The sequence below is a fragment of the Chionomys nivalis genome, chromosome 20 (genome assembly GCF_950005125.1).
Source record: "Chionomys nivalis chromosome 20, mChiNiv1.1, whole genome shotgun sequence".
NCBI classification, from domain to species: Eukaryota; Metazoa; Chordata; class Mammalia; order Rodentia; family Cricetidae; genus Chionomys; species Chionomys nivalis.
In genome coordinates this window covers 35,711,239-35,725,101 of record NC_080105.1, presented here as the reverse complement: position 1 = coordinate 35,725,101, position 13,863 = coordinate 35,711,239, and the positions used below count along the sequence as shown (strand labels likewise).

Here is a 13,863-nt window from a genome sequence, read left to right as displayed (position 1 = left end):
CAAAGATGACCCGTGTCTGGTGTCTCTGTGCGTATGTGTTTAAATCTCCAGCCCTTTCCTGGCTTGCAAATGGTCCTTAGTGCAGGCAGTAGGCTACAGGCGTAGTACCGTAGTCCACATAGTACAGGCTCTACAGGACCGTAGTACACATAGTACAGGGATAAGATGTTAAACTGCACAATAGGAGCGGGATTTTTTTTAAAGTGTGTACCCTTGGGGGACACTGGTATCTTCCTGCTTTCTTTTTGTAACTTGGGACAAATTCATCTCCATTTAGTTCATTCAGTGAATGTGCTCAACAGGTTTTAGCACGTGCTGTGTAACTGAAACTCTGATGATTGCCAGGCGACCTCAGAGCTGTGTTTCATAGCCATGTTCCGTAGCCCCAGGAGGTCTCAGGTCTACTTCCCATCTCTCTACGTGACTGATTTCAGGCATGTCGCACGCCACAAACTGAGCCAGACGGCGTATGTCATGCATGTCATGACCGACTTCTTTCACTCAGCATGTGGCCAGGTTTCATTCCCATCACTGCATCCTTATCTCAACCCTTCTAAAACCACGTTTAAACAGATCTACTAGGCAACCGATGCACACTTGGGTCACTTCCTACTTCTCTGTATTCCGAAGAAGGCTGTTGTGTATGTTCATGCACAAGCCTTTTGTAAACACACTTTCAGCTTTCTTGGATTCCACCTAGGAATCGAAGTTCTGGATCACAGGATAACTTTATTTTCAATCCTGTGAGGAGCAGCAAGAACGTTTCATGGAAACTGCAGCCCTTGGCACCCCACCAGCAGCTAGGAAGGCCGACTTCTCTGCTTCCTTCCCAGCAAGCTGTCTCGTGTCTTGATCACAGCTTTTCCCCAGGACGGAAACTGGATCTCACTACGTGTGATACTGAGTCTTCTCCCAAGTTAAGTTGCGCCTAAACTTAAGCACCTATCAGCCCCATTATTTCTCACTGCAAATGTCTTCATCTGGAAGCGTCTCACATCAGTTTGGTCTTAGAGCTGTGTTCTATGCTCTCTAAACCATCAGCTCACCTGTGCTCTCCAGGTCTCCCTGCCTTACTCTGTGGCCAAGCCTGGCCGCTTTAGATGGAAAAGGAGGAAAATGTACTTTCCTCAAATGCTGTGACGATAACACAAGGTAATGCATGCAGTGTGCCAGCATTGTGCTTCCCCAGAAGTCAAAAGACAAGTTATCATGGAAGAAGGCTCTTACAAACGAGTGTTAAGTGTGGGAAGCAAGGCAAAGGGCTGAACGTGGTCCACACTACCGGGTGAGATGGCACAAGAGGCTGGACAGTGTCTGGCTCAGACTACATGGTCTTCATCTCTGCCTCTCAATCTCAGGTGCTTCAGAATTCAAATGTGAGCCCACAGAAGTTCTCCTAAGGATCACATGTCTGCCTTGAGGTACTGCCCCCCACTTCTGCCATGATTCCGCCTCACTGCCTGACACACTGATCAATGGAATAGAACTGAAGACATATTTTAAAGCCCACACTCTCATTGACACCCAGTTTTGACAAAAAGGCCAGCAATACACACTAGTGCTGGTCAAACTGAAATGCTACATAAAGAAGAACGAATTTACATCTTCATCTCTCACCCATCAAACCAAAATGAATTAAAGGCTTCAACAGAATATGAGAAGCCTAGCACATGTTAGAGGACAAAGATGGAAATATGCTTCGACTTACAGGCATGGAAAAGGACTTCCTGAACAAAACCCCAGCAGCGCAGGCATTAAGATCAATAATTGAAAAATGGGACTATGAAACTAAAAAACCTGCCAAACAGCAGAGAACATCATCATTCAAGTAGAGAGGCAGCCTACAGAATGGGAAAAACCTTTGCCAGTCATATAGCAGTGGGAGGGTTAATTGTTGCTCAACCCTCGTTAGAGGATTGATGTAGATGGTAATTAACACAGAATATAAGATACTGTGGAGTGCTCAACCCTAAATGAGACATCACACACAGACACACACACAGACACACACACAGACACACACACACACACATACACCTCGCCTATCCTCTAGGGCCCAGGGATTATCACAGGGAAGACTGCAAGAACCAATGGCAGTGGATGGCTAGAATGAAAGTGTTTCCCGAACCAACAGGGCAGCAGTGCACGTGAACTCTCAGTGTACCCAAGACCTGAGCAGGCCCAAGAATGGCAAATTCCAGCATGGATGAGGGAGTTCATCTAAGTCCCATACTTAGCTGAGGAGCTATCAGCAGGGATGGTTGCCAGGAAAGAGGAAAAAACAGCCTTCTTCAAGGATAGGGTCCCCCAAGGCCAGTGGCTAACCCCCATCTACACACCACCATCATTAAGAGGACTCATTGGTTTTTAACATAAAACATGAACATGTGAAATTAGAGGGAACAGTGTGGTGGTGACGAAGCAGAATTTAGAGAGACGGGAATGGGTGATGGTCTCCTTCAAACATATCATAAGTATGGAGGAAATTCTCCTACAATAAAGATATTAGTTCACACTTTATTATCTTTAGAACCTAACCAGCAGAAAGCTTAAAATAACACACACTGCCTACAGCAGTGGCTTGTATTATAGTTCTGTGGACAGTGGTGATTTAGAGTGCTCGGGGACTTTAGCTGGACATACATACCGGTAAAATAAATTGAAAAAGAAAACCACATAAGTAAATCATCCACATCCCTCACATACCCTGGGTCATACTTCTAGATGCAACTGGAAGTATGGAAAGAAAAGATTCCTCCTGTGCAATGGGAATTCTTCACTTAGAAAGGGCGTTTGGGAGAAAGCTGGCTTAGGAAATGGCATAGAAAAGTTGATGCTCTAAAGACTCCCAGGACACATTGCAGCCACAGTACACCGCAGAAACTTTCCTGAACTCAGAGAACAATGTCATTAGTGGACAGTGGGAGCTGATGCAAAGGTCAAATGTCAGCCCCTAGTTGCCTCTAGACAAAGCGTGGCCTGATAGAGGTTCAACAGGCCCTTCATGGCAGGCTCCACTCTGCCTGTGCACATTGTCCAAACCCAGCCCAGCAGGAAGTGAGGCAAAGTCTAGCTCCCTCCCTGAATGCCTGCTGCTTAGAACATCCAGCCTCAGGCCATGACCCAAGGTATTAAACTTAATCCTAAAATACACACATTCCAAGGAGGGAGTCATCAGACTCATCTGGTTCCATTAAATCTTCCATGGAAAGCATTGTCTTCAAGTTATTTCACACAAGGACAATGCTCAGCTTGGTACTGTACAGATGGGGGGGTGATTAGCACACATATTTATTTTAAAAAACCTAGCAGATTAAGGACTATCTTGGTATTCAAAATGTGTAGTCCAGCCTAGAAGACGGGGTCCTGTTTATCCTCTCTCCCCACAGAGTGCAGAAATGACAGCAAGTTGAAAGCTAACGTCACCAGGGCCCTGTGGCTCACCTGGAGATGGCCTGTGTGGACAGTGAGAGGGAGAGACATCACAGAACAAGGAGAGAGAAAGAGAGAGAGAGAGAGAGAGCCAGCGCCTGTAGTTCACGCGGAATGGGAGGGTGGGCTCTGGGTTCCTGTTACGTCAGCTCATTTCTTCCACACTAAGAAGAGCTCTTGTGTAACAAGTCTGCTTTCAGGAACACTGAAAGTGCACACGCTTGGGAAAATAATCTCGCCAGCACTTCAGGCGAGGTGACAGCTGAGAAGGTGTTTTCCCTAATGGCCAGTGGCCATGTTCAAAGCACACAGCTCTGTGGATGATTAACACACACGACAGATGGGGCTACACTGGAAACTGAAACAACCCGTTCCTGGGCTTTTAAAAACGAAGCTCTTGTGTTTGTTTGGATAAACTCAGGATAAGGCAGAGAGACTGATTTGTTCACTCTTGTTGCCAAACCTGAACTAATATTTACAAACCATTTTGCTGAGCAAAGTTCATGTCAGCTGACATCAGGAGCGTATGCCACAAACTGCAGAGAACTGTACCAGCCTGGAGCTGGATGCTAGGTCTAGTCACACTGTATGTGTAACAGGGTACATCTGTGGGATAAGCATACAAAGTGCTGTAAAAAAATTAAAATCCAACGTAAGATGTATTATTTTAGAACTCAAGAAATATGAAAGCTACTCAGAAGAAAGGCAGCCCTCCTTGGTCTTCCCAGCACACTTACTGAACTGCTTTCTTTTTCCTGTGCAGATGCTGGCAAGGTGAGGGAGGACACAAAAAAGGGGCACAGGGCTGATGTTTCCCACACTCCCTAGGATCCAAAGCAGCAGCGAGCATATTCTTTCCCTAGTAGGCATCCTGAAGTATGCCTAAGTGCTGCTGATGTTGGTTTTATCAATTTTCTTTCTGCAGTTGAGAAGCCAAGGCCATGCAGACAGTCCTCAGAGAGCTGGTCTCCCTGCAGTGACCAGCATAGGAAGTGCTACCATTCGAGAAGGACGTGAGTGGAGTCTGAAGAAGGGAAATGTTCTGTCAAGTCAGCTTTGTCCTTCTGAACTGTACCTAATATAATAATGTCAACAATAAAGCCCTCCTTAGCCTCATCAGCAACACAGGCCATTTATAGAGAGGTTTCACCACAAGACTGAAGACTATTCTTCAAAACATTTCTACTTTTTTTCAAGACAGTATTGTCTGTAATCTCTACATAATACTACCATCTTTTGAATAGCCTTGTTTTCCTTAAAAGAGTATACATTAAATGATCCAGTGCAGTTAAACATAAATTCTGTGTTAGCACTGCTTGAGCTAGTAGCATAGCAAACACATGCACATGTGCATACAGATAATACCATGCATATATATCTACACAAACACGCTCCAGAATACTAACCGCTAACCTGAAAAGAACAGCAGGCACACACGAGGGCTGCCCAGTAGCTTTGATTAGCTTCACCAGTGAATTTTGTATGAAAAGACAAGTTACAGACTTACAAGGCACAACGGTAACCTACACTACACCTAACAGTTGCCATACAAATCAAGCCACCGTGAATAGGAACGGATGGCAGGATTTAAAAGATGAGAATGTCTAAGCAGGAAATTTTCAAAGCAAGAGGAAACAGAAGTCGAGACTAGGAATAGGCTCTGGGATCGTGCTGGAGGATCACTGGCTGAGAAAGTGATGTAAGCTGCAGAGGACGCTGGGGATCCCACACTCCCGCTCTACTACAAAGGCTCCTGGAACCACACACTCTGCAAATCTGAGATCATACTGTCATGGGCAAACAAACGCCAGCTGACAAGCCCCAGGACAGTCTTACGGAAACAGCTCACCATGCCGGCCTTTAAATCCACATTAAGAACCTTTCTTCTTTGTTTACTCTGCTTAGGAATGTCCTAGTCACTCTAAATCTTGCTGTCACAACACAATAAGAAATGATAAAAAAAAAAAAGTGGCAAGGTATTGGGGGTTGTGGCTTGCTAAAACTCTAAATCCTCACAGGCTGCCACAGAGAAAGAACACATATTCTCGAACCACTATATTCCCTTGAAAAAGAAGTGAGCATTTGAAAATGTCTTACTTAAAACTTTATATAATAGAGTTCTAGACTGTAATCTACAGATTCTGGAACTGGAGAGAAACACCTGCAGTTGACTTGAAGGAGCAAACATATAGCAACTGTAGCAGCCACAGGACTGGAAAGTCACAGGTCCCTAAGATTCTCGAGAAGAGCCGCTAGATCCCCGGCTGCACACAAACATGGTTAGAATTCTAAACCATGAAAACTGTGAGATAAGAGTATTGTTAAACATGTATGTAAGCCAACCATGACATGAACTTTGTCAATACAGATGGGCAAGAACATCACCCACCATGATCCTGAACTAATTCGGCAATCACTTCTGAATTCTCCCTCACCTCTCTTTATACACAGCACTCACTGGATCATAAAAATAGGCATACAATTTTAAAAATTTAATGCTTTACTTATTTTGCCAACATTTTCTATTAAGAATGTGGAAAAAAATTATTAATTAGTTCACTGTTGTTGTACATGAATCTAGCTTCCAAAGTTCTACCACTGCAAGTGAAACGCTATCATCAGTGTAGGCGTGTGTAAAGTCACATTGTGAATTAGTCCAGGAGAGGAGGCAATCTGGTAAACTATATATTTCTAAGTAAGGGTACTCCCTCTCTCTCTAAGCCAAATTCAATGACAGAACATTCAAAGCACCGATTTTACCACCTTCTTTGCAGTGTTATTTTTTTAAGCTGAGAAATGATTCTTTGAAATTCATCCGAACAAATTTAAATATTTCTTTGAGTTTTTCAACTTAATTTTATCTTCAACTGTCGACCTCTAAGATGACCACTATTTATATAGAGCAGACTATGCATTATAGAACATTGATATGAAAATAAAACACAATTATTTACATGAAAACACTGTTATGACTGTGATCCCAGCACCCAGAAGGCGGAAGTATAAGGATATCTAGTTTGAGGCCTGGGTTGCATAGTGAGACCCTATTTCCAAAAAAATAAAAGGAAGAAAAGGAGGAAGGAAGAGGGGAAGGAGGAAGAGGGGAAATGGAAGAGGAGATGGTGGAGGAAGAGGAAGAAGAGGAGGAAGATCACCCCAGTGCCCCAGCCCCAGCACAAGCACCCCAGTGCCCTAGCACAAGAACCTCACCACCAGTACCCCAGCACCAGCACGCCAGCACCAGCACCCCAGCACCAGCACTAGCACCCCAGCACCAGCACCCCAGCACCCCAGCATCAGCACCAGCACCCCAGCATCAGTACCCCAGCACCAGCACCCCAGCATCAGCACCAGTACCCCAGCACCAGCACCCCAGCATCAGCACCAGCATCCCAGCATCAGCACCCCAGCACCAGCACCCCATCATCAGCATCAGCACCAGTACCCCAGCACCAGCACCCCAGCATCAGCACCCCAGCATCAGCACCTGCACCCCAGCACCAGCACCCTGGCATCAGCACCAGCATCAGCACCAGCACCCCAGCATCAGCACCAGCCTGACATCTACCAGTTGCTCATCATTTTATTTAAATGACTGAGTGGGAAGTTACACAGACACAGAACAGCCAGCAATACAACATCTGTGTGGGATGCATGGAATAGAACTCCCTGAGAGGGAGGAAGGGAGGGAGGGAGGAAGGGAGGAAAGTAGGGAGGGAGGAAGGGAGGGAAATAGGGAGGGAAGGAGGGGGGAGTTCTAGGCAATATTCAAAAGATGGCACATTGGTCATGAAAAGCAAATCTGCCCTGCCATGTCTTTTCCCAAAGCCCTTGATTGAGGACAATCTGCACAAAGAGGGCTCAGGCTGTTGCGCCGACTCACCAAGCTGTGACATTAACTGCTTCTGTGTGCATTACATGCTTTGCTCCTCGTGCAAAATGTAGATGATCTTTTCTCCAAACCAGGGATGTGAGCAAGACATAAGCTCCACTGCTCAAGAGAACAGGCTCACAAAGAGCCCACTCCACACGCTAGCCACCATTCCTTTGTTTTGTTTTTATTTTTTCAAAACAGGATTTCTCTGTGTAATAGTCCTGGCTGTCCTGGAACTCACTCTGTAGACCAGGCTGGCCTCAAACTCAGAGACCCACCTACCTCTGCCTCCCAAGTGCTGGGTGGGATTAAAGACACACTCCACCACTGCCTGGCTCTAAACACCAATCCTTTTCTTTTTCTTCTTTTTCTTTTACAAAACTTATAGTTTTATTGTATGACATCTTTCTCAATATTGTTCTAGATTCCATTTGCTAGCTTCAAATTTCAAGTATTATTATTCTTTATTGATTTTTATTGAGCTTTACATTTTTCTCTGCTCCCCTCCCTGCCTCTCCCCTTCCCCAAGGTCCCCATGCTCCCAATTTACTCAGGAGATCTTGTCTTTTTCTACTTTCTACTTCCCATGTAGATTAGATCTATGTAAATCTCTCTCAGTATCCTCATTGTTGTCTAAGTTCTCTGAGATTGTGGCTTGTAGGCTGTACCTATGAATGAGTACATGTGATAATTGTCTTTCTGCGTCTGGGTACCTCACTCAAAAGAATGTTTTCTAGCTCCATCCATTTTCCTGCAAAGTTCAAGATGTCGTTATTTTTTTCTGCTGTGTAGTACTCCATTGTGTAAATGTACCACATTTTCCTTATCCATTCTTCAGTGGAGGGGCATTTAGGTTGTTTCCACGTTCTGGCTATTACAAATAATACTGCTATGAACATAGTTGAGCACATGTCCTTGTGATACGATTGAGCATCCTCTGGATATATACCCAAAAGTGGTATTACTGGGTCTTGAGGAAGGTTGTTTCCTAATTTTCTGAGAAATCGCCACACTGACATCCAAAGAAGTTGTACCAGCTTGCATTCCCATCAGCAATGCATAAGTGTTCCCTTTACCCCACAACCTCTCCAGCATAAGTTGTCATCAGTGTCTTTGATCTTGGCCATTCCTACAGGTGTAAGAGGGAATCTCAAGAGTTGTTTTGATGTGTATTTCTCTGATGATTAAGCAAAGAAAAGCCAGTGCTACTTTATTCTTTGAGAAGAAAGCAATTATCTGGGTGAGGGAATGGAACTACTGTGAACAATTACCTTACAAAATTGCTACAAACCAAAAACTTACCCTTCATCTACTAGGTAAGTGGGGCGAAAACAGTTTGGTTTACAACTTGTAAGTTTAAGTTGACTTATATTGATCCCAATGAGAGGACCTATAAAGGGGGTGAATTTGATTCTAAACTTCTGTTTCTGATAAACTATCCTGGGGCTCTTCTGATAGTCTCTTCTTCTGATACTATCTCAAACCATGGTTTAGCAAAGCTGAAGAAAATAAGAGTCAAGAGGGAAACAACTCCATTAGCTTCTCCCCAGCCCGTGACGCCAAAGGCTCCTGTCTGAAGTAGAAGCCTCAGGAAGGCGGGTCTTCCTGCATCACATCATCAGCTGAGCCTCCAGCAGTGGTTTATAATTTACTCAGGAAAAACAGGTAGTCAAACATTGGTCAAGACCCCTGAAAGGCATCCAGAAAACTGCTTGCTCACTCCACACAGCCCGAGGGTTATGCGGAAGCACCATGATCCCTTGTGAAAGGGAGCTGCCCTCCCAAACTCAGTTTGCTTGTCCTTTGGGAAAAGCAGTGAGACAGACCAGGGGGACAAGGGTTGAAAAACCAAATACAGGGTAATGTAGAAACCAAAGTCAAAGGCCTATGGTACAAATACTCCCAGGAGCAGCTTTCTGTACAGAAGAAAATTTATGGTCTTGAACATTTGAAACCGCTGAATATAAATTATAAAGTGTGCCAATGTGAAGTTTTCCTGGTGAATACAACACTTCTCACACTGAAAAGTGTCTTCTCAACAACAGTGCCAGGCTAGCCCACATTAAGGAGTGTCTTCTCAACAACAGTGCCAGGCTAGCCCACACTAAGGAGTGTCTTCTCAACAACAGTGCCAGGCTAGCCCACACTAAGGAGTGTCTTCTCAACAACAGTGCCAGGCTAGCCCACACTAAGGAGTGTCTTCTCAACAACAGTGCCAGGCTAGCCCACACTAAGGAGTGTCTTCTCAACAACAGTGCCAGGCTAGCCCACACTAAGGAGTGTCTTCTCAACAACAGTGCCAGGCTAGCCCAGTTTTCTTCTACAGGCAAAGCACTATAAAACAGGGGCAAAATGAAAGACTCTAGATGCTTAAGAAACTCAAATACTCACACCTAGAATGTTGAAACTTTGACCTAAGAGACAAACTGACAAGAATATGACCAACATAGGGCTGGGAGCTATGTGTTGTTGTTTTAGATGTAGGAATTGCCTTCTAATTATTTAATTGCTCATTTAGCCCAGTGCTGAGAACTGAACCCAAGGCCTACTGAGCTAGACCCACATCCCATCCCTCCACACTCTCGTCAGAGGCGCCTTGGTGGCCACAGGCAAGGCATGGCTCTGTGGCTTCGGCATCTTCTGCTTTTTCAGTTGCCTCTGGAGGCAGCAGGGTTCCTCCCCAGGACTTCCGGATCAGGAAGAGCAAAAGCAGCCAAGAAGCAAGTCTTGCATGAAGTGCAGACTTTCTGCTAATGAGCACACAGACACAGGAGCAATTCCTCCACATCATAGGACCCATCCTCCATTTCCTCCCCACATGAATATGTAAGTCTTTGCGTGTCCTCACAGGGCTCACTGCTCTGTTAGGATAGGGTGTGTGTGTGTGTGTGTGTGTGTGTGTTTGTATGTGTGTGTGCATGTGTGCTCTGGCAGCTCCTGGCATTTAGAAATGAGGATCCAGAACTCCAGCATCCTTCCATCTAACAGTCACTCAGCAATGTGCGACAGTTTATGAACCCGATTTCCCCATGAACACTGGGCTAGTGCTTTAAAGGTAGGGCTGCTGTCTTTCCAAATGTCCTTGGAGGAAGGCAGGAAGGGCAGGCGGGAGGGAGGGAGAGAGGAAAAAAGGGAGGGATATAGGCAGGCAGGCAGGCAGGCAGGCAGACAGGCAAGAAGGAAGGAAGGAAGGAAGGAAGGAAGGAAGGAAGGAAGGAAGGAAGGAAGGAAGGAAGGAAGGAAGGAAGGAAGGAAAAGAGGAAATCAGGCAGGCAGGCTGGCTCTCTTCCTCTGTACTTTAATCTTGAATATTAAAGAGCCCATGTAGAGCCCTGGTCACTAACTGCCAAATGATAAATCACTTGCTACAACCACTGAATGAAATGAGAAGGCACTTACATGTGTAAAGAGTCACTTCAACATAATTATTTTTTCAACAACAACATATTTTCCAAGTTACAACGTGTTTAACAGTATCATTGGAAAAAAAATAAATCAAGACTATCTTATTCCATTCTGGCATCAAAATACTTAACTATTCTTTTACTGCTGTGCATAACAAAATGGTTTACCTTCCAGCATTTTCTGAAGACTGTTCCTCATGACATGGATGTTCTCTATCCCGATAAACTGAAACTTGATATTGGAATAATTGTCTTCATTCTCATAGCCTTTCCCTGCAGCACGATTGGCCATTGCATTAAGCTGCAATGGTCAGCAAAACAAAACAGGCATCAATTACATTCAGGACATGGAACAAGCAACACATTCCCTGGACACTTATAAAAACATTGCAAGGATGTATAGACACACAATGCAGTTTAAATCTCTGGAACACAGCGCTGAGCTCTCATAGCTGCAAGCACAAAGGCTGAGCTATGGTCAATAGCACTCATGTGCTGGTCTGGGTAACATTTCCTTAGTTGGGAAGTATTCGCTAAGTCCTCATGGAGATGCCTCTGCCAGTTCTGATGCCAGTGCTGGCCTGATATGGAAGTCTGTGGCGGAGCCAACTCAACACTATACATCAGAACTTGCCGACAGGCAGAAGAATATCCACAGAGATGGCTATCAATATCCAGCTATGCAAGTTAAATCATCTGCCAGAACCATATCACCAACAAACACGTCATCAGGGAGGAATGTTACTTCTAATTTATCCAGTTGATCCTTCAGCAGGAATCTGATAAACCGAAGGGAGAACACTGACAGCCAGGCTGAAGGGACGGACGCTTCTTCCACCTGGTTTCTTCAAATCTCTATGGCTAATGGAGGGGGTTTTGTCACTTTCAGAACTGTAATTTTGTAGATAAGACATTGGAATTTCAGTGTAAACTGGGTTCAATGCTAATGGACTCTGAAGAAACTGAAAAAGCCCAAACTACTCTAACCCTGTGCAGTATAATCAAGCAGATGAGTCCTGCCCTAGGTGGGAAACAGATTTCTCATGGGAATATAAGACTGGGAATGCTCTTCTCTTGCAGCTTGACTGAGCAAGCTGTCACTTACAGAGAACAGTGTTCACTGACCATTCTCTTCTTTGGGCCACAAAGGTTAGGGAATAGGGGTGGCAGTGGGGAAGACCTGCTTTTAAGAATACAGCACAAAGTAGTACTGTATGGTTCAGTTCAAAAAACTAAGTTAAAATACCCTGGCCCAGATCTTCTAGTTACAAGATTAAAGGTCCCAGTATATACAGATGAAGAATGTCTGCCATGATGTTTTTGTAAACACGGAAGCTGCGCACCTATGAGTATCTCATCAGAGTGGTAGCTGGATAAACCAAGCATACACATGGAATACAGCCAGGCATCAAAGACATGGACCCCGATCTATCTCCCCACTTTCTCTCTCACACATCACACATCTACATGTACAGATGTGTAGGCTAAAGAGTGTTCATGCAACCACCCACTGTTAATAAACTTATTGATTGATTTATTCACTTTCATTATGAAGAATTAAAATCACAGGTGAGAACTTCACCAGAAAGAGATGGCAATCTACAGGGGAACACTATCAACACTGCTTCGGATGCTCTTGTAGCCTTCCATTGTTACAGGAAGCATATATTAAGTCTGGACCATAAGTCATAGAAATGAGGTGATAAGGAAGGAAACAGAATACAGCTGACAGCAAGCCCCTGCCACGGGAGTCCCTGCTTCAAGAGCAAGTCGGGCTCCCGCTCTCTCAGCTCAGCTCCTCTGTCATCTGTGGGGCCTGTCAGCTCTTCAGACAGCTGATTCCAATCTGCAGAAGCAGGCCACCAGTCCTAAGAGCACAGGCTTTAGCCTCAACCAGGAAAACCTTAAATCTTAAGAGATACTGTATGTTCTAATATCTCAGGGGACATTTCTTCTTCTAGAAATTACACACATGCTGCTCTCATGGAATTATGTACTATAAAAAAATGACTGCTTTATGTAATTATTTCCAGGGCTGTTGGCTAAAACTTTGCAATAAGTTTCATAAAATGCAACAGATTAACAGGATCCATACAAGAAGCTTTATGTTCGTACACTTATTCTGCATCTGAATTCAAGTCAAGTCTTCTCACCACATACCCTCTCTTCTAAAAAACAACAACATGCAACAAGCAAAAATATTACTACTAGTTATTACACATACAACGTATGCTCAGACTTTAAAATAATTAAGAGCTACAAAGGAAGAACCGACTGGCAGTCTTCCTGACTGGCACACAGGAGGAAGCACTTTGAAAGCCAATGTGTACTTCACACAACAGACAGAAGGTGGCAATATTTAATCTATCATACAGACAATTTTTTTTCAGGAGCAGCACTTATTTTCAGCAAAAGCTAAACTCTCAAAGCAGAAACATAGTTTTATCCAAAAAGCTACTTTAGAATGAGATAGAGGATGGATGGATGGATGGATGGATGGATGGATGGATGGATGGATAGATAGATAGATAGATAGATAGATAGATAGATAGATATAGGGTAGAGTATGCTTTACACCAAGAAATCTCTATTAGCAGGTCTAATGTGGCTCTTTTGAGAACTACATTTTATAATTAAGTAAACAGCTATTGGCTTCAGATCCTAAGAATTCCCAAGTAGAATTGGGAATTACTCCACGGTGTCTTAAATGCATCCCAATTTCTGTATCTGCTTGAGAAGCAGGAGTGGGAAAATCTACCCAGTTCACAGGAAAACCCTTTGCTATCTAGCATTAGCATTTCTGGTGCAGAAATACCCATAGAAAAAATAAAGAGTCAAAAAGATGCACATGAAGTTGTTCTTGTTGCCTTAAGCAAGTACCTGAAGACGGAAGGGAAAGCACATGGTACCAGTGGCAAATGGTAGCATAAAATCCCAACCAGGCTTTACAGGGAACAAATGGGTTTAGGACTAGTAAGAGCAGAAACCTGGGCAACCCTGCCAGGTAAAAACAGTTAATCTGGGGTTTACTGGGGAGGATGGAGAGACTGTTCTGGATAAAGAAGTAAAGGAAATGTAGAACCAAGAGGGGCTCAAAGCATTTAGGGTCCTCTACAGATAGCCTCAGTTGAGGAATTTAAATTCTGTCGTGGT

At 44.2% G+C, this 13,863-nt stretch overlaps 1 protein-coding gene across 1 annotated transcript in view; it reads right to left on the bottom strand.

Annotated features, from left to right (window-relative positions):
• The window catches only part of Mtmr7 (myotubularin related protein 7), an 80,529-nt gene that overhangs the window by 17,153 nt on the left and 49,513 nt on the right, over window positions 1-13,863 (bottom strand). The window contains exon 7 of the mRNA XM_057752456.1: window positions 10,879-11,011. Coding sequence (XP_057608439.1) covers window positions 10,879-11,011 — 133 coding nt within the window. The remainder of the gene's footprint in view (window positions 1-10,878; window positions 11,012-13,863) is intronic.